This window comes from Spea bombifrons, chromosome 1 (assembly GCF_027358695.1).
Source record: "Spea bombifrons isolate aSpeBom1 chromosome 1, aSpeBom1.2.pri, whole genome shotgun sequence".
Taxonomy (NCBI): Eukaryota; Metazoa; Chordata; class Amphibia; order Anura; family Pelobatidae; genus Spea; species Spea bombifrons.
The window spans coordinates 153,037,674-153,059,533 of record NC_071087.1 but is presented as its reverse complement, the minus strand read 5'-3'; the positions used below and the strand labels follow the sequence as shown (position 1 = coordinate 153,059,533).

Sequence of the window (21,860 nt, the reverse complement as noted above, 5' to 3'; positions counted from 1 at the left end):
TATTTATTTATATGCCAAAGCATTACATGACCAATGACTAAGAAAAAAATGCACCGTGCAGACATGTTTTCCCCTTATTTTAACAATTTTGGACTGTGCTGGAGCATAACAGCAACATTCACCAAAAGATGAAAAGCGTACCATTTGGAAGCTCCGCGGTTGTTATGCGTGCAGCGGGAGAAAGTCCAGCATCATTGATGGCAGCCACGCTGACTTCATAATCCTCTTTATCCCCGCTGACGTTTATCTGCGCGCGGCTGTGCAGCGCAGACAGCAGGCTGGACTTTTGTTCTGCGTTACTCTCAAGTGGCTTCCAAGACACCTTGTAGGAACGTACTGGTCCATTGGCCTCGTTGGTTGAGAAAGGCTTGGAAGGAAAACACAGATTTGCTAGATTACGATAAGTAAAATAGGGAGTATACTGCATTTTATTTATTCCCATAATCATTCTCTTGAGATAAAAAAAAAAAAACAAAAAAAAAAAACTGGAAAATAATTAAGGATTTCAGATGAATTAGTAATGCATTTCAAGTGGCCCTTAGGGTTATAAAAAAAAAAAAGTTTAAATACAATGTTTGTGGATAGCTTGTGGTGTTGCTATGTTTTCCCAGTATGTCATAACCTTATTATGTTCTTGTGTAATGTTTTAAGCGTCTGAATTAACCACAATGTAAAGGCGCCATAAATCAAAACCACCCTTTTAAAAACTATTAAAAATAAGTTAATTGTACAGTTAATAAGTACAGTTGGCACCAAAGGGAAACTGCTTTATGAAACCCAGTGCGGCGTCACAAAGCCTCATTCTAGGAACATTTTCAGTTCATTTTTTTTGGACTTGCGTTCAGCTTTTAGTTTATTTTTGTCTAATTTAAGCTAAATCTGAAAATTAAATTTTCCAAAGTCTCATTTTTCTGACCAGACTACGTAGAGAAAGAAATTAAACCCGACTGGAGCGACATATGATATGATCAAAGCGTGCTTGGCAGTGGACGCCGTGAACAACTGTGTGACTGGATGCTTGTTTGCAAAGAGAAATTCGTATTGCGCACACAATGGTGTGTTAAAATGGTGTGTATGATATGAACACATCTTGTGCTTTTGTGTCTACCTTCACAAACTGAAGATGATGTCCATGTTTACCAAAGTTCATAACTCCGTTCAGAACATGAAGAAAAACCACTACAGACGTTTGTATCCCCCAATGTACTGCCTACCTTCCAGTAGACCGTTATTGTTCGTTGTTCCGAACCCCCTGTGACTTCCCTCCAGATATCTGGCTTTCTGGAAGGGGCTGAAAATAAAAAAAATATGCATTAAAAAAAATGAGTACCGGAACTTGAATTCCAAGATATTAGCTTTTGCTTCCAGAAACACAAGGATCGAAGAACCTTTAATGAAGACAAACAAAAGTATCACAGTAGCACCAACAACCAGGGACACCGCTATGTATATTGATTTCCTTCATTTTAAACATTTTGAGCCCTCTCAATGCTGCTCAGCTCTTGCCCACACACAAGTTACCTTCATACACGTGGTAGTGGGGACAGGCGAGGTGGGCCATACCAAAGGTTTAGCAATGGAGCAGAGGCACGCATGTCCGAGTTAGGACATCTCTCTTGCCCTGCTCCAACATGTAGAGCCTCATGGAGTTGCATTTTGTTGTCATAACCTAGACATGACCACCAGCAGAGGCATCCCAACAACCCATTAGATCACCAGAGATGCCTAAAAACCACCAGCACCCAACATACCTGCTCCATCACGAAACACACAAGCAATATTTTCATACCAGAGCTGTCAATTATTCTTTCAGCTAACTAAATTTACATGAATAGCTGCTTATGTATTAATACATAATTAAAACACTGAACTAGCTTGCTCCAAGATCTTCATCATTGCCTCAAAATGTCCCCGCAGGTAGCTATAAACATATTTCCCATACTTACACAATGCACACCTGTCCAACGAACCGCACACCGTACCAGAAGTCGTGTATAAGTAAAGATACGCTGTCATTAAGTGAAATACAAGTGTATATGTCGTGAGTCAGATGTGCTACCTGCTGGCGACGTATGATGCTTCTTTAAAACGCTCCAATCGCCCCACTTCCAGAATGGATCCACCGACGCACAACGGACTCGGAACTCATAGCTGTGAAACGGACGCAAGTTGGCTATAGAGTAATTATAAAATCCATCATCCAATCCAGAAAAGGTGACATTGCGCTGTCAGAGAAATGGAAACCGTTACAAAGCTGAAGACCTACTGATTCCATGTAAATCTAACTATGCTACGCACGCCAGCTTCTTTTCATTACTAGGGAAATACGCTCTAATTTGCCAACACGAAGCTCTTGTTCAGCATCTATAGCATATGCGGAAGGCCTTTTTGGCCATTATACATTTGCAGCTGTCAGGGGTCCCGTTAATTTCGGCACTGACTGAATTAGTTCATGGACATAAGCTATGCCAATGAGAATACCAACTGATTAGCATTGTTGCCAACACTCAGTTTCTTTTGGTGATGTTGGCAGACCCCACCAGCATGGACTCATCTTCTTATAGAGTGTGAGTGCCTAACGTAGCATTCAACAAACCAGGTACTAAACCTTACTGTCTGTCCCTGTGGACTGAATCAGTTACCCAGACAGGGACGTGTACAAACCCCAAAAGACCAGGCGAAGGCTGACAACTCTACAGTCCATTAGTGACGTGAATTACTTTTATTTTTTCTCTTTTTTAATAACGGGACTTCACGCAACATTTTAGTCGCAAAATATATCTTCACGTACAAATGCCGCAATAATGTAACGTTACATTAACAAGAGATGGCTGTATTTACCGTTCTTGTTCCTCCGTTGGAAAGATTTGTTTGAATCTCGCACAGAAGCATGAGCAAAGCAAACCTTCCATTTAACTTCCATGACAGAGAAACTTGAGTTGGACTGCTTTCCCGTACGGTAAATTCCCTCGGAGGCCAAAGATAAACTGCAAACATAAAAAATATAAAACACTTGAGTATTTAGTAGGTCCCACTTGGTGGAAAAATCCTCAGTGGCCACTCTGGTCTCCTCAGTATATTTTTATGAATAGGGAATGTCTAGCTGTCTAGCCAGAAAAAAAAGAGATCATATAACCCATTGTATAGCGCCGTGGAATATGAAGGTGCTATATAAAACAATAAATAACTCCATCATTAGTAGCTGGAATATAGAAAAAGTCATTAAAGAAATTAGTGTTTTTTTGCTAAACACAAAATGTACAAAATCAGTGCCATGATTTTTTAGTTATTTTTTCTTAACTCCTTTTTATACATTTTTTTTTATCAAATTGTAATTGTTGGTTTTCTAGACATGTTTCATCAAACAAATCTGTAACTTACTTTGCTCAGTCAAATTGAGAGCAAGAAAGGCCTCCGACTGCCCCAAAGGATTAGAGGCCGTTAGCGAAAAATTATACAGATTCTGATTCTTTATTGCACTAAAATCCAGCCACGTGCACTCCTCTTCATTACAAGAGACATTCTTTCCCGAGATGCTACAAAAAGAATTTAACAACACGGGTTAATACTTTACAGAAACGGGTATAATATCCACGAACGCCACCCGATCCTACGCCCTAGGTATACTGAAGTCACCCCAACATGCACTTCCGTACTCGGCACCCAGGATACTCTGCGCATGCAGACTCGTGGTTATTGAGATATAACAAAGGGCATTGTACGAGTCCGACAACATCGAATGAGCTAGTGAATGATAAACAACATAAAAGAGGCATTGCTACACACAAACATACCACAATCATACGACGTCTTATCGCTAATTGAAGATATGATATTGCTTATTGAATACATACATATATACATATATATATATAAATATATATATATAAATATATATATATAAATATATATATATATATATATATATATATATATATATATATTACATATATTTTGCTTTAAGGAAAAAATGTGGATACGGAAATTCTATTTTCATTTTTAGTTACATTCCATTTCCTGTATTTGCATTAAATCAAACAAATGGAACAGACATTACGCACTTTAATATAACCGGCCATTCATTGCTCCAAGCCGTGCTGTATAGTTAAGCAGTACAATCGTGCTTTGTCCTGCGACGTACAGAACAATTACCTTTCATGTAAGACGTAAATTGTTTTCCGGTGCCCGTATAACCCAGTTGTTCGACCGAAATCCCACGTGCAGTTAATTTTTTTGAGGTCGCGGGTTTCACAGGTGAAGTTCCTTAATTTATCGGGTGGGTCTGAAAAATATTAAAAGGAGGGAGTTTATGAATCCTGGTGTTTTTACGGTTTGACATCATACAAGGGCCAATCATTTCTACATTCTGGAGTTTTAACTACATCTGGAAGATTAGGGAATCTTGCAACCCAATCCCAGAGCTGAATTTAAATATCTCACACAGATACCCCAAAACTCACAATGTGTCTTGTGTGCGTACTAAAGAGAATTTGGGAAAGTTTGCCAGTTTACAAAGAAAATGATCAATTGGAACAATACGAGTAACACCAGACAAAAACACTTTCTAAATGTGCTGACTCAAAGTTCCTTCGAGGTAGGATGGAAACATGTTCTGCCCATGTACAAGGGGGTCTTTATAGACCCCTAAAGAATTTCATGAGCCAGAGAAGAGAAAAAGTGCCACAAATGGCCATGCTTAGTAAAGAAACAGTGCATAGGAGAAGCGACATTCTTTTCAGACACTTACAGCCAACAAAGACCACCGTTCCTATGGGATACGCGCTCTCTCCCATCCCCGCTTCATACGCATCCTCCCTCGTGTTACAGAAAAGGTTATCCCCGCTCTCGATGGACATGCTCATATTCTTTAATCGAATTGCACTGGCGTTCTTGCCGAGCTTGAAAGGTGTAACTCCTTTCGAGTTATACTGTATCGAGGTGATCGTCATGCCTTCCTTCACGATGCAGCAGAATGTTACGTTTGACCCGACAGCAACCACTTTCTCGTCAGGATACATAACGTCTACTTCAGAGCTGCCTGCGGGAGACAAGAACATATCATGATGTATGCATGATGGACCCAGGGGCAGTCTAAAAATGGCTAGTGTTGCCCCTAAGGTAAGAAAATGGTTATAGGCATATTAGTCTGAGAGAAAACAGAGTATTTAAAGTTAATATCTTATACTGCGCAAGCACTGAAAAAAGACAGTGTCATCTTCAGCACCTCAGGGGTCTCCTCTTAAGATAGAATGGAAAACTAAGGAGTTGGGCGTCAAATACACACAACATGAACATAACAATGTAGGGGAATAAAAAACTGAAAATTCATCTTTTAAAAGGAATTCTGGTGGCAAGCAATCATTAGAAATATTTTATTGGTTGCTATGGTGATTAGACAACTTTTCAGACTGCGCCAAAATCACTGTATATACAGAGGCAGCAATACTCAATTCAAGCTGCCAGCATGTGTACATTATCAATTATGCATTATGACGCTGAGAGGGGCTTGAAGTAAGGTCATTCCCAGCATTTCCCACACGGATAGATGCCCTCTGTTCCCTGTGTTGCCCACTGCTACCCTCTGCCCCATCGCTTACCGATCCTACCAGCACCTTTACCCCTTCTGCTCTGACCTGTCCTCACCGGCAACCTTCTGCTCTGACCTGTCCTCACCGGCAACCTTCTGCTCTGACCTGTCCTCACCGGCAACCTTCCGCTCTGACCTGTCCTCACCGGCAACCTTCCGCTCTGACCTGTCCTCACCGGCAACCTTCTGCTCTGACCTGTCCTCACCGGCAACCTTCTGCTCTGACCTGTCCTCACCGGCAACCTTCTGCTCTGACCTGTCCCCTCCATCTCCTCTCTGATCCTCCAAGACCCATCCTGTCCCCTCTGCTCCGATCCTTCTCGAGTGAAGAGAGGGCAAGTAAAGTGATGACAGCAGAGGTCATGTGAGGCAAGGGAAGGTGAAGTGAAGAAAGTGGGGAGACGGTAGGTGAGGAGAGTGTAACAGAGGAGGAGGTAGGTAAGGATAAGTGAGGAAATTACACGTGAGTTGGAGTGGGGAGGGAGAGGGAAACAATAGTAGGAGGGGGGATAAGATGTGAGGAAGAGAAGAGTAAACAGAGAAAAGATAGGGGGATATAAGGAGTGGTGGCAGAGGGAAATATGTTTGGGCACCTAATTTTAACGATGGGCTAGTTACGCTTATCATTTGTATCGCTCCATGATATTCTTAAATGCTGTGCAGCGGTCACCGGTATGAAGAAACTCTACAAATACACTTTTCTAACGCATCTTAAAAAAAAATAAAAATAACTGAAAAAGCCTGTTTACCATATACTGTACGCATTCTGCTCCACTGGCTCCACTTGAGGTCTCCGAAGTAATGTTCTTCATTAACAAAGCACCTAACCCGTACGGAGTGGGAGGTACAGAGCAACGGGACGTCAGAGACCCAGCTCCATGGGAATCTAGTATTATTTTGGGCGCACACGCTGATCACCGACTCCTAAAAAATAAAAGCTGCATGTTGTAAGTGTCACAAAACAGGACAAAAATAGTAACAGTCTGACTCATGGATATATAGAGCTATTCAGCAAAAAACACGCTTTTGATTATTTGTACCTCTGGTGAGCTAAGTGATCTTCTGTCTCTTATTATAATCTACTTTCCTAGGATTTTTCCTTCTAGGGAATCCTATTTCTCTTTCGAATTACGTTAGGCCCCCTCATGTGTTTAAAATTAATTCTTCTTCCCTCTTCCTTAACATTTATTTGTAATCATGTCAGGCCATTGTAACAAACAGCAGATTCTCTTTTATTTTTATTAATATTTTATATTGGTTTTTGTATTGCAAGATTAGATTAATTTCCCCCTTTCTCAATAAAGAAACATATGGAAGAATTTTAAGTATTTATTGTACGTTGATATTAAGATTTGTTAAGCGAACATATATTTAAATTTCAAAAGCAAAAAAAAGTCAAGTATTTAATCAAGTATTTAAGTTAAAATATTAATTTTACAATCATATAGCACTTAAACCTTTCTAAATATTTATACTGCAAACCAAGTGCCATTGAAATGAATACCAGATAAAAAAGGAATGCAAAATATATATATATTTTTTTTTTAATTAAAAAACAATATAGCACTAGATATTAATTGTGGAAACCTTTCTATAAAACTATGGCAACTTTACTTTCCTAGGTAATGACATTCTTTTCTTATAACCAGGTGGAAATCCTTAAGCGACCTTTTTATTAAACTTTCTTTATAGTTCACTAGAGCACTCTTAGCACCGAGCCTGTCAATATTACTCATGCCTTTTATCGGTCTAAAGAGATGTATCTATGAATGTTTCCTACCACTTCTACATAAAAGTGTTTATATTTCACTTACATTCTCAGACCGCCTTAGTCTATGTGCTCTCCTTTTAAGCATTTGCCAAAAACTACACCCGATATTACAAAGCAGATTGCACCAAGAATGTATAAAACGCTTTGTGAACTCTTTGAAATAAGTTATTACTTATTGGCCAGGACAGTTTAGCAAAATTATACACCCAAAGCCCCCTGCAACCTATTATATGAACTAATTTCATTCCTCGATTTTTGCCAAATGCGTAACTTCACATTTATCAATGCTGAACGTTGTATGCCATCCGCTTTCCCCAGAAAAGTATCAACGTACCGTTGTTACAACGTCAAGGTTTTCACCACGAAGTATTTGTATTTCAAACTTCAACTCCACACCGTCCAGACAACCGGACGTATTCCAATGCCACGTAGCATAAAGTGTGTCGGACAGGTAATTGGATGTGAGAGAGACAATCTCCGGGGCATATGGAACAAAAGCTATTAAGACACAAAATTATATTTCGGTGGATTTAGAATTTCATTTTTCATCAAGGATTTACATATATAATTTTCTCCTGAATGTTTTTACAACAAAGCAAAATTACATTTATACAATTTCACTCTAATTAGATGTCCTGTAATTTATCTTAGTAGGTCTGTTAATAAATCTAAACATAATCACAACTTAAAGGCGATGTTCCAAGGGAAAAACACATTTTACTTGAGCATTAAACCCAATGCTGTAGGTCAAAATCTTGTTTAGTCTCCTTTTGTTCCAATAAACTTCCTTTATCTGCAGACCTGGAGGCCGCCATTGTTGCTCAAACACCACCCTGAGCTGATTCTTTATGGCAATGCTAATGAAGTCCGCCTCTCCATAGACTTTCATTAGCCTGCGTGTCTGGCTGGGTAATTAAGACTAAGCCATCGAGTCATTTACCACAAAGCAGTATGAAAGAGTTAAGATGTTTGTGTAGGACATTGCACTAAGATAACACCTAGAACACGTACAGATGGCTAATATGCTGCTGCCTCCAAATATAAATGCAAAAATTCTAAGTGTTTTAAAAAACAAGCAGTAACATTTTCAAATATTTTTTAAAACGCATTTTTTATTTGATACTAGTAATGAAAACACATGTTGGACTTCACTTATTATCATCAAATAGTTAATGTGGCTTATTTAACGTACATGTAAAAAGGGCAGAAGATGCACATCTTTCGACAATGTTTTAATGTTTAGAAGAGGTCTTAGTCTATAAAAATACTACATTTCTTGTAAAAAATTTCAATAGCGATCAAAAGTGTCAAGAAAACAAAAACGTTTTACAACATATGAGGTCTGAATTTTACAATGAACTCAGAGGTTATTAAGTAGGCCAGGATTTAAGGTAAAACCTACATAAGCACAGCTGGCACAATTAAACATCTGTTGAAATTTTACTAGAAGGTCAGGGGATAAGAGTCCATGTACCGAGCCTGTGGTAGGCAAGCGGATCAGCCTCCCAGCAGAAGTGTCAGAGGTTAATGCATTGAGTGAATTTAAAAGGCTACCCTGCATATAAGATGACTGTTTAAGCATGAATAATGGGCAGATTGGATGATGAATGGTTCTTATCTGCTGTATTTGGGAAGAGGTGATCAGTGGCAAAGTATATTATTTGGCTTCATGTCCTGAAGCCTTATTTTTATCTTTAATACAGCGTACAGGGCTTATAATAAAGGGAAGGGGTAACTTAATCACAAACCATAGAGATTCATCCCCAGAACAAGACGTTAAATATGCCGTGCAGTTCTGTTGATTCCATTTGGAGGACTTTCCCGTCACTGATTGACCGCTTCAAGGGTAGCTGCAGCTGCTTTATATTTATTTATTTACTTTGGAGAACACATATTACACAGAGTACTTTGATATACATTATTCTATAGTGGGGCTGTCAGGGCCAATAAACTGTCCCTTTCAGCACAGAAAGCCCACATCATGTAATGGTATTCTCTGAAGGAAGGATTCACAAAAGAAGAAGCCGGTTCAGTTTCAATGGAAACAACCAATCAGTATCTGTTTTTGTGTCACATGACAATCTGTAGTTGCCAACAAAAAGTATGAATGGCGTTACTCTAGTTTGTAAAGATCTTTGCGTAGTTACATCGAAGTCAATGTCTGAAAGAAGGACATTCATCAAGTCAAACATATTTCCAAGTGAAAGAGGACAAGAAAACCCACAAAACAAACATGGCACTTACGGACATCGTGCATAGTTTTCTGCAAAGTTATTTCCACAGGACCCAAATCTGTTGTGGCCTTTATCCTTATGACATTTATCCCGAAAGCCTTAAAGTCAATTTCTAGAAGGCTCTGGTTGGTTTGGAAACAAACTTGAGGTTCAGAAGAACTAGAAATAGAATAAGGAGAAACCATTATACCCGGGTCATTGCCAACAGGCCAACACACGCAATCCTGGTAATGGAGTTTTGATGGTAAAAGCCATGAGGAACACACCGGGAGTGTTGACATGACAGTAAATACCGAATGAGCAGATATCACGTTCGAAGTGAAGAACTATGTGTTTGACCAGCAACAAAAATGGCTTTCTAATGAGGTTTCCTTCTCTAATCAGGTCAAAATGGTGAAGCAGGGTCTACTAAGATATGTGATTTTGGAGGCCATAAATAAATTGGAGTATGTCATACATACTAAATGCTGGATTTAATAGAACCGAGTCCTTCTGCCCTCCTCTGCGGTTTCCGGTCATATCCAAGGAGTTTCCCATATTCTACAAATTAATGTAGACTCAGGATCCCTCCCAACTTTTTAAGACCAGCAGTGACAGCAGGACTTGGCTAGGATTTAGCCTACAGTAGTATAGACTTTGCCTTCCTCTAAATGTGTTACATCATATTTACCATGTTCTAATCAGGTGTTCTTTACATAGCAATATCATAACAGCATCTAAACAAATGCATTGAAACAATGATGCACAACGCTGTCATAAATACGTGTGTTCTGTACATGGATACAATTGCGTAGGAAGCGTAAAAGTACATTTCAAGGCTTCTAATGAAAGTTTCCAGTAACTTCACTTGGCAGGCATATGCGATGAGTTCGCAAGCTTTTTTAAAAAAAACTGAGGAATGTACCGTTTTTATAAATACCAAAACAGCGAACTATATCAGCAAATATTAAAAAGAACTCCCACCTATAGCAAACATGATAGACAACTTCTGAGTCCGTGGGGAGTGGAGTATCCCAGGTGCACAGTAGATATTCTGTGTCGTGAGTTAAGCATGTTAGGTTCTGAAAGAATTCGGAAGGATCTAGAATGAAATCCAAAATAAAAAAGGTAAGCCACCCAATATTGTAAAATACCGATAAATAATAAATCAAAATCTCAGATCTTCTGCTACACACTGAATAACCCTGCATGTTACATATCTAACTTAAAGTCAGCATTGCTGGGGGGGGCAAGGATGGGGGGTTCCGTAACTTGAACATTCCGATCTCTTTAATACCATGAATGATGTTACATCATATTGGAAACTTCATAAAGGCAGGAGATTCGCTGAGCTGTCCAATAAGAAGCCCTTTAAAAAGGTGCGCTTTTAATCTATTTTAGAAACCATAATATTCCATAATTAGCAGCTAGCTTCCTAAACCATTCATAACACTGAAGAACATTCAGGTGCAACCTATCCAATAAAAGGTACCGCCGGAACAGGAGCAGGTGGCCTTTCAAACTAGTCTGGCACCCGCCGATGGGAGCAATGAGCTAATAGAGGAGAGCAGAGATTTACCCAGGAGCTTATTCAATGAGAGAACAACAAGTCTGAGCCTCCTCCAGCGTACACCTCAGCGCGCGTGATCTCAGGCAGTGCATGGGGAGTGTAAAGGACACTATATACTGTATTTGAACGATTATAGGCCGCACTTTCCCCCCCACTTTAACTCTTTAAAGTTGGGGTGCGGCCTATAATCGGGGTTTAGCGCAGGTGGATTTTTCTCTTTTTCATTTAGCCATGCTGCGGGCAAGCAGCAGGGTTTGGATCCAGATCCCCCGCAGCCCTGCAGGGGACCAAATGCCCATAGAAGCCTCCAGCGGAAGTGGCGAGCAGCAGCAGAGGTTGTCTATGCGCATTGCACAGACGTCCACCACCTGCCCCCACTAGACAACAGGGAGGCTGGGGATGCAGAGTGGCATATCTGGGGGCATAAAGCATATTTGGGGGGGACAGAGTGGCATATCTTGGGGTAGAGTGGCATATTGAATTAAGGGAGGGGGGCCTTATGAATTAAGGGAGGGGGACCTTAAAACGACTATTGGTTTTCTGTTTGTATGCAACATATGCTAACTGTATAATACATACCAAAAATGTTAATACATGTATTGCTGTTCATTAGATAAAATACTGGTTTTACTATGCCACTAGTGTATTTTTTCTTTAAAAATAAATGTTTCTTTCAAATAGCACCAAACTTTAAGGGTGCGTCCGATAATCGAGCCAGTATTAAAAAAAATACACAAATCACTGCAGTTGGATCAATCTCCATCTTTCATATAAAGAAGGCTTTTAAATATCCCTCCTTACACATTTACTGCAATGCTCCGTGTTATCTGCTCTTCGGTTAATCACCTTCCGGTTCTCAGTCCATTATCGCCATTAATGTGTTGTTTTACCTTATTTTTTTTGCACTTTTGCTTAATTCTAATGGTTGTTTATAGCTATAATTTCTTTCTGTTGCATTAACGACTGACCCTTGAACTCTTCGAGATCATACTAAACCGAGCAATGTTTAAGGGAAACAGCTGAGCCTACTAATTATTATTTACATTTCGAGAAACGGTTATCATTATGCGACAATACAAAGGAGGTGATGAACGGGGTGTTTTCAAATCAAAGCATTTAAAACCGGTAAAATATACTACGGAAGCAAAATGTATTTGTAGCACCGGTCCACTACTTTGGGCAATTTTTTTTTGTTAGATATTTATGCTCCTTGGTCACACCAGGCAGTTGCTTAGGGTATCAAGCTGCTAACACTTTACTGATGGAACTTTGAAAGGTAAGAGGGGAGGTAGTATTATACTCACCTATGTTCTGACTGTAGATACTACAGGGAAAACAGGAGAAAAGGGTGACCAGAAGACAAAAGCACAGCTCGATCCTCATTCTCCTCTTAGGTCCCGTCAGATTTTATGTAAGCCAGAAGAAAAACTTCATCTCTCACCGAGCCAAAATGTCCTGGAATATACAAATACAGGGTTGGAATTTTATAACGATCCGCTGACAGACAAAGCGGTTCAGCGTAAATTAGAGGAATATTATAGTTCAACAACATAAGTAGACAGTCAAATGACCTCGCATGCTTAATGCTTGGTTTGCAAAATCACCACCTACTCCCAGCCATGCAGAAAAAAAAAAAAGGTTTCATGTTCGGCTTTCGATCTGCTCAATTCAGATCAAGTCATGCCTTTCGAGGTCTGTTAGGGTATATGGAATCTCTCTCCGTTGCCAAAACGCTATTCCTATCAGCGGTAATGACTCGTAGCACATCATCATTGAAATATTTTTACAAATGCTCCAAAAACAGCCTTTAGTCCTTCTCGGCATTGAAGAAAGCTGGGAATTATCTTTAAGAACTCTTAAAGCCATAGGTGTTCATACTGACACTATTACCCCACATCTAATAATACACGACAAGAGCTGCTTCCACGTCATAAAGACAACAAGCAACCAAAAACATACAGGATTGTCCAATGCCAATAAAAGGATCATTTAAAGCGGATCTGTCACGTTCTCCGATTATTACTATTACTTATAGAGCGCCAGCAATTTCCGCAGCGCTTCTTACAGTTCATTCATTCAAAGGGGTCGGAGAAAACAAGAGCTAAGACAAACCGATACATTAGGTGGAGAGGGCTCTGCTCACAAGCTTACTGTCTAGAATACTATATTTTCAAAATCTAAATATATTAAATACGGTAAAATGTGGGTAATGATAAGAAATGTAAACAATATGTATTTCCAATAAAAAAATTTTTTTTATTAAAAACACACTCATATTGTTTAGAGCAGTGATTTGCTAAATTATTTTCATTATCTCTTCCCTATTGATAAGTTGTTGGTCACTTTAAATGTTTTTAACCTTCACTTTTAATCAAGTGCTTTTGGTGAATTAATGTGGTTTTTGCCATCATCCAGGCTTCCCACGGACATAACCGACATTCCAAAACCTAACTATTTAATAGAGTGTTCTTTGACGCTTCTGCAAGAACACCAGACAGCTCATACAGCTCTATTTAGGTGGCCAGCCCCAACCGTCCACCAAAAGAAGATTTGGGCAATTTTTTGGGTTAGTTTACAAGATATTTGGCAGGCAGCAAGACCTTCTGAAATTGAAAGTTATTTGTGATGATATTTTTTCTCTTCAGTATCCGTGAGCAGATTTTATTGACATTCACTGGAAAACGAAACTACTCCTAACACATCCGCAATGCACGCCTCGTGCCGGTAATTGATCTGTTTACTCGTGAATCCTTCAAAACCGATAATTCCTGTTTATCATCCGGTTTATTTTATTAATAAAGGAGAAAGGCAGATAGCATCCGCATTATGTAAGAAATAGCAACATCTGGTGTCCTGCTCAACACATTCAGGGACACAGCCAGCCCTGACTATTTATTGCTCCGTCATACTCACGACTTGTAGAGCCGGGCAAGATGGTTTGGGTTAAAGCCCAAAGTCTAGCTCGGCTCATCGATAACGGAGTGTGAGCCAAGAGAAGGAAGCAAGTTCCTCCGGTTCTCTTATCGAGTCCTCATGAGGCTGCAAGGATGAACCAGAGGAAGACTCGGCTTCGCGGCCAAGATACAATTCCGCTTGTGCTCATCCATAACCTCCGCTATTACTACACTTACAATAATAGGCGTGGAGTTAGGTTCATTCTGCGTATTCCCCTGATGAACATTTACATTTCTTACAATTAGTGAACAAATACGTTATTTTGTACTTTAGTAAAATCCATGCAAAAAAAAACAAAAAACCTTTCAGCTGTCCAAACACCATTAAACAGCGTCAAACACCTTGTACTGACCGGTGCTTTAGTCCCAAAGTGATGAAAATAAAGCAGATATTTAGTAACATTTCATTGTATTGCAGAGATCGGGTTATGTGACAGGAGCATAAAATCTTAGCCTGTTACTATTTTGTCATTACCAACATGAATCGTGCCAAATACTTGTTTTCGCTTAAAATAAAAAGGTTTGTTAGGGCTTAAATTAATTTTTGACCTTCCCGGCATAAATACCAAGGAAAGCAATGCACATTTTAAGACACCATTAATGAGATAGCTGCAAATATGTACAAAAAAAAAACCACACACACACACACACCTTGTAATATATACATACACACCTAAATATAGATCATATGCACACACAAAATATATTTTAATATGTGTGTGTGAGCGTGTGTGTCTTTGAATCGCACTAGGAGAAACCATGTTATTTTTTTTGTTCTCGGCATGTGCGATTATTCCTCCCCCTTCCACCAGGTCTATGTAAGAGTGGGGAGAGAAGTGTAGAACAGGAAGCCAATTGTTTTGTTGGTTTTGCCCTCTTTCACCACAAATCTCAGCTTCCCCAAGATAAAACATTTCCTTAGTTTGAGTTAAAAGACCCATCTGGCTATTATGTAACAAACTAGTAATTCTGCATTTACTTTCTGTAATATTCACGGCCGTACATTTTTCACAGGTCCTCCTGGAAGCCGGCACGGGCAGGACCTGCTGCATCTTCTACGTCTAGCGGCTGCGCCATATTACTGTTAAATATTGTACATTATTAATTTTAACGTTCTTGTTAATTTGGGATCTCCTCTATTATAGTAGCGTTACGACAGCGTAACATTTGGGTTCCCAGCCCAATTAGCAGGTTACCACGCAAATCACGGTGATGGACGCCGTTAGCCCGTCTCATGATGGACATGACTGCAAATATTGTATATGTTAACGTGTTAAGGGATTACACGAAATCCATGCCCTGCCGTTGACCACCATTCCATGGCGCGCTGACACAAACAGTCAACAGATTATACGCTGGGGATGCTGATGAGCGTGCGCCTCTGTTGTCCCACCACCATATCGGTCTCAATAACACTCTGTGTTTTTCCACATCTCCTGGTACCACACACACCCAGGGCTGCTAACGCTGTTTTTTGATAAACAGCCAAGATGGAAACATGCCAAGAAACATGTAACGTAGAGAATAATCCTCTTGGGCACATATGTCTGCAGCCTTTACTCCATGTTTGGCCAAACCATGCAGTCCCGGCTTCCTGGTAGCGCAGCCCTGGGCTGTCATCCTACGCAGACCGTACAGACGCTGGCACATGCTGCCCGGTGGCACATATAGAAGAAAGTGAATACACTGGCGTCGTATCGTTGCCAACTGCGTGTCACCTGCGTACCACAGACCTTTGCTTCCTTTACTAGCACACAAAGGTCTTACTTATAAAACAGACAAACAGCGCCTTCTGTTTATATAATACAGGATTCCAACACGGAAACACGAAGAGCTGCAGAACAGGAGGTGCGTTTATCTCACGCTCGCTCAAAAAAAAAAAATCATTTTCATCACCTGGGGAAACACAAGCATCCCACGGGGAAAGAAAGAAGAAAAAAAAAGAAGTAACCCAATATTTTAATAGGTTTTGGAGCACACAATGCCTATGATGACATAATAATAAGTCTTAAAAGCATCAAACTCTTCCAAGCATTGATTATTTGTCAATTCTAAGAATGTTCCGCTCAGCTTAACCACGTGAAGTGAAAACACTTCATATAGACACATACAGTACAAGAAAGATTGATTCACCTTATAAATATGTCCTGCTAATCCGCTGATACACCCATCTAAAGCACGGTTCTTAAGGACTTTAATCCTTTGCTAAAAGTTTTCATAAGATACGAAGGAACAATTTAAAGTAGGCGAGTCCATCGCGCTAGAAAGGTGCGATATAATTCATCTTAAAAGCGGATTTGTCGCTTTTCCCAAATTCTATGTTATAGTTCTATGGAGGAAATAAACTATATAAAACATAAAAAAAACTTTATAAACTATATATAAAATATAAAAAGCTACATAAAATATAAAAATAGGTTTGAATATGTTAATAGCTTGGAATAGAGGCAAATCCACCCAAATATCATTGCCGTGTTTGTATCTACACTGGGGACATTTCTTCTGGCCGCACTGAGGAGTAAGAGACCTTACAAAGTGTTGAAGGACATCTGAGATCATAATCTAAAACTAGACTGTTCGAGGCTTCAATGTCATGTAAGAAAGTTTTACTCTAATGAGAGGGTAGTAGACTGGTGGAACAGCCTCCAGCTGAAGTGGTAGAGGTAAATGCAGTAAAGGAACTAAAACATGGAAGGGCATAAGGTTATCGCAAATCTAAGGAGTGGACCGACTAGATGGGCTGAATGGTTATAGTGCAGAAGTAAGACGAGTCCTAGAGCCAGTAATGGTCTGAATGAACATATGCATAGAGGGCAAGGGGGCTGAAGACACGAGTACGGCATTTAATAAAGGCAATATATGCTGTTCCAGGTTCATGCGCGTGGGCTTGCGTTACCAGTTTGCGACGCCCAAGGCGCCCTAGCATTTCCTGTTCTGATCTAGCGGCAGCATCCAGACCTCTGCCGATTGTCACCTTACAAGTCAGGATGTTAAAACAAAAACGCTCCAGGCTGTATCCGCAGGCAACTGGTATCATTTTACGTGACTTTTATATGTTGATTCTAGATAACAAAACAATTTTAGCTCATAAGCAATTTCAAAAATGTACATACAGGGCCGCCAACCACAATATATAATTATATTTGAGAGCAGGACAGTTTTGTTGGTCAGTAAAACTGTAATATAGTCTTAAATTCAGTAACATTTAAAAATACTAAGTTGCCATTAAAGTCAAACTGTAAAGATCTAAGCTGTGCTAACACCTTGAAAATGGATTTATTATTATTTCCCAGTTTTTAACCCCTTCGCGACCTTTGCCGGTTCAGGACCGTCATGACAAGAAGGTCACTAAATGACCTTTGACGGTCCTGAACCGTCAAAAAGTTAAATAAGCTTAGAAAGTGATCAAGGATCACTTTCTTCGCTTAAACGGCCTTGCTGCAATGCCTCGATGTCGAGGCATTCAGCAAGGCCGAGATCGGCATCGGGGGCCATGTCTGGCCCCTCCCCGGGGCGTCAACAGCCGCCATACATTGTATGGCGGCGGACGCCCGTTTTAAAAGCGTTTAGGAGGCGATCAACGATCGCCTCCTAAACGTAAATGGTGTCGCTGGAATGCCTCGATCAGGAGGCATCCAGCGACACCAAACACTTACCTTTAGGTGGGCTGTGACCGCTCCGGAGAGCGGTCACAGCCGCAGCTGCCGGTGATCTTCGCCATCAAGTAAGATGGCCGCCGCTCTGTAAAAAAAACAAACAAGAAAAAGTTTGCTAGATGGTCTCCAGACCCTCTAGAGAACTGGCTCCACTTGCTGGTTGAATACAGGTACTGCATTCAACCATGCAAGTCAATGGAGCCCAGCTTTCTAATCACTATGTGATTAGTAAAATATTCAAAAAAAAAAAAAAAAAAATGGAAAAAATAAAATAAAAAATGTGCTAACATTTAAAAATAATTATGCAGTGATGTCACTAGATGAACCATCCAGTACCAGCAAAATGTGTAAAAAAAAATATAAAAAAAGTATAAAAAAAATAAAAAAAAAAAGTTTATTATTTTGAGCAAGTGCTAAAATTTCTCAAAAATCTCAAAGAGTTAAAATAAAAGCACTTCAAATACCCAAGGGGTGTCTAATATATAAAAAAATGGCTGATGGGGTAAATTGGAGTGGCCTAGCTCACAGATAGGGCATAGGTACAGACTGACCAAAATGGAGAAAAAAAGCGCACTTCCCAAATGTGGCATTTTAAATCTGAAACAACCCGACAAACCCATGCATGTCGGGTATCACTGCACTCAGGAGATGTTCCTGAACACATATTGGGGGGTTGTTTGACAGTGACATATACCAGAACCTGTATATCTATAACTAAAGTACAATTTGTGTGAAAAAAATTACTATTACAAAGTTTGACAAAGTGTAGTTCTATAATTGGTGCATGGAAAGGGTTAAAATAACAGCATTCGGAATACCCTGGGGTGTCTAGTTTTCCAAAATATATGGTTTGAATGGGTTAAATTGAGTTAACCGGCTTCAAAGATATTCCAAAGAGGAGATGGAGGCAGAATGACCAAATGACCACCTGAATTACGCATGCCCCAAAAGTAGCCTTTTACCAGCCAAACAATCTGACAAACCCATGCATGTGGGGTATCGCTGTACTCAGGAGATGTTCCTGAACACACATTGGGGTGTTGTTTGACAATGGCATATACCAGGACCTGTATATCTATAACTAAAGTACAATTTGTGTGGAAAAAAAAATAAAAAAAATTACTATTACAAAGTTTGACAAAGTGTAGTTGTATAATTGGTGCATGGAAAGGGTTAAAATAACAGCATTTGGAATACCCTGGGGTGTCTAGTTTTCAAAAATATATGGTTTGAATGGGTTAAATTGAGTTAACCGGCTTCAAAGATGTTCCAAAGAGGAGATGTAGGCAGACTGACCAGATTTGTTAAAAAAGATTTGGAAATCATAAAATGCTGCTTGTACTTATTGCCCTATAACGTACAAAAAACAGCAAAAAAACATAAAAACATTGGGTATTTCTAAACTCAGGACAAGTAGTAGAATATATTTAGCTAGTTTTTTTACTTGCTTTTTTAGGTGAGTAAAAGATTTTTCAAATAAAAGTCATAAAATGTGTATTTTTTTCAATTTTTCACCATGTTTTTTTATTTTTTTTATAGTAAATAAGATGATACGATCAAAATAATGGTATCTGAAGAAAGCCCATCTTGTCCTGAAAAAAACAATATATAACTTATGTGGGTACACTAAATGGGTGAGGAGAAAATTACACCTGAACACAAGCACCACAAAAGTGTCAAAACAGCCTCGGTCCCACAGGGTAGAAAACGAAAAATGAGCCCGGTCCTTAAGGGGATAAAAATGAGCTTCTTGTCCATAAAATATCACATTGTCTATCTGGATATCTGTTGTTTTCTTGGGCAACCCTTGAGTCTGCATTCAAGATGGAAAAATAGAAAAATAAACCCTTTTGAAAAATATCACCTTCCACATACTTTGCTTGCTGTTCATGCAGCAAGCAGGATACATGCAGATGCAAGAATGCATGAGCTTAGCGTGTGGCCGCGTGCATCAAGCCAGCAGCTGCACATCATTTATCGGCTGCCGGCCTTAAAGCACCAGGGTCAATTTTAATTCCCAGTCCGGTTATGTATCAGATTATTATATATTTATTTTCCAGCTCGCAGAAAGCACCAGTTACACAAGAGATTATTTATATTTAATTATTTTTTACCCCAACTCGGGTCCCAGAATCACATCTGTTCCCATGCACACAGATGTTCAGAATCATATTGTTTTATTTCCCGTGGGAAAAGTTTCTATAACAAAACAAAAAAAAAAGTCAACATCCAGATTATTTTTTTATTTTACTATTTATTTTTTAATCTGAATTACATTTTATAGGCTGATCTACAGCACACAGAGAAAGGATTCAACATTTTTTTTTTTTTTTTTTTTTACAATTTTTGTTTCAAGCTGTGACTTGAAATTAATTAAGTATATAAAAAAATTGCTAAAAAATGCATGCACATGTGGTAAACCCCATTAGACCCCATACAAAATTGACTCAAATATGCACACAAAAACCGCAAGCGACTGCAAAATCCCAGTTTAGTGATCACCACACCAAGCCCTGCTATCTTCGAATACTTAGTAAGTATATTTGCACATATGTTCCCTACAACGAGTAAAGCATGAAGAGAAATGAGCCATGCCGAATGCTATTAGAACAAAGTAAGAATCTTAACTTGAGACCTGAGGAGTAAAATGTGAAAGAAGCCCATCTTAGTAAGGAGCCAACATTTTTTTCTCCTTCTTTCTTTTTTATTGCCATACACTAACTTAATTTACGCACTAACACCATACAGTAACAAACACACTAACATCTTATGCTCACCAACAGCAACACCTTACAGTAACCCATGCTAACATTCATGCACACACAATGGCTAGCACTATACATATATAAAATTACACACTAACACTATTATTTTAAATGGCCAGAGTGATTCGTGTTTTAAAGGGGGGTAATTAGGGGCACATTATGCCTATCCCATACATGTTTAAATTGCCTCACTGTATTAGCCTCTTCCGCTTCTGCTGGAAGGCCGTTCCACTGTTCTGCTGTAAAGTGATTAATCACCGGAATTACACGTATCACGTTCTGCGCCACACAATCCTTAATCATTTACATTTGGAAAAAAAGACCAACAAGCTATGAAGTAAAGTATAGTAACCTACATATTAAACTATACTAATAGTTTTATATATGGTAATAAATACAATATTTATAAACTAAACATAAAGCAATGACTCAAATATGAAAGCCCTGTCCCACATAAAAATGCTAAAATTTTAAAGGGTGAAAAACTGAAATAACGAAACTATTGTAGAAATGGCAAAACGGAAGCTGGGAATAAAGTAGGAATATTCTCTCTAATGTAAAAGAATACACCGGATCAGTAGGGGCTGTAGTGAAAATGTAACGGAAATACTTTTTGTTCTCCGAGCTCTAGCCTTCACTTTTTTTCTGGGGGGAAAATTATTTTAAATATATACTTTTAGCCGTCTACGAAATCTCCCCCCGTGACCCTGTAAGGTCTGCTTGTATACAGCAGATGTTTCAATTTATTTTTTCTAAAAATACCGTATTTGCTCGATTATAAGACGAGGTTTTTTCCAGAGCAAATGCTCTGAAAAATACCCCTCGTCTTATAATCGGGGTCGTCTTCTAATCAGACCCCAAAAAAATGGCTGGGGCCATGCTGCTTACCGGTCGCGAGCAGCGTCTCTTCCGTTAGAAGCAGGAGGACAGGAAGCTTGTAGCTTCCTCACAGAACTCTATCTCCCCCTCCCTCCTCTGGGGGCGGGGCCAGAGAAGTTGCTGGTACAGCCGGTCCCCTGCAGAAGTCTTCGAGTGAGAGATCTGCAGTTCAGGTAAGGGGGTGGGGGAGGGTTTTTTGGTAAGTATGTGTGATTAATGTGTGAAGTATGTGTGATTAATGGAATGAATGAGTATTTAAATGTTTGTGAATGTGTGTTTGTGTGTGATAGCATGGATGTGTAAGGGGGGTGGGGGTTGTAGCATGGCATAGGGAGGCTGTAATCCCACTACTATCATCCCCAGGTTCCAGCATGTACTGGCTGCCTTGGCTTGATAGGAGTGTGATTGCTGTTAGCAGCAATCACACTCCTATCAAGCCAAGGCAGCCAGTACATGCTGGGTTAA

General features: G+C 39.5%; 1 protein-coding gene across 1 annotated transcript in view; it reads right to left on the bottom strand.

Moving 5' to 3' along the window:
* LIFR (LIF receptor subunit alpha) overlaps positions 1-21,860 on the bottom strand; it is a 39,763-nt gene that overhangs the window by 3,524 nt on the left and 14,379 nt on the right. Inside the window, exons 2-13 of the mRNA XM_053448112.1 lie at positions 12,446-12,596; positions 10,556-10,673; positions 9,603-9,751; positions 7,693-7,856; positions 6,337-6,511; positions 4,748-5,038; positions 4,153-4,282; positions 3,382-3,536; positions 2,842-2,987; positions 2,060-2,225; positions 1,215-1,291; positions 142-367 (exon numbers count right to left, since the gene is read on the bottom strand). Of these exons, the coding sequence (XP_053304087.1) occupies positions 142-367; positions 1,215-1,291; positions 2,060-2,225; positions 2,842-2,987; positions 3,382-3,536; positions 4,153-4,282; positions 4,748-5,038; positions 6,337-6,511; positions 7,693-7,856; positions 9,603-9,751; positions 10,556-10,673; positions 12,446-12,524 (1,876 nt within the window). The 5' untranslated portion in view covers positions 12,525-12,596. The remainder of the gene's footprint in view (positions 1-141; positions 368-1,214; positions 1,292-2,059; positions 2,226-2,841; positions 2,988-3,381; positions 3,537-4,152; positions 4,283-4,747; positions 5,039-6,336; positions 6,512-7,692; positions 7,857-9,602; positions 9,752-10,555; positions 10,674-12,445; positions 12,597-21,860) is intronic.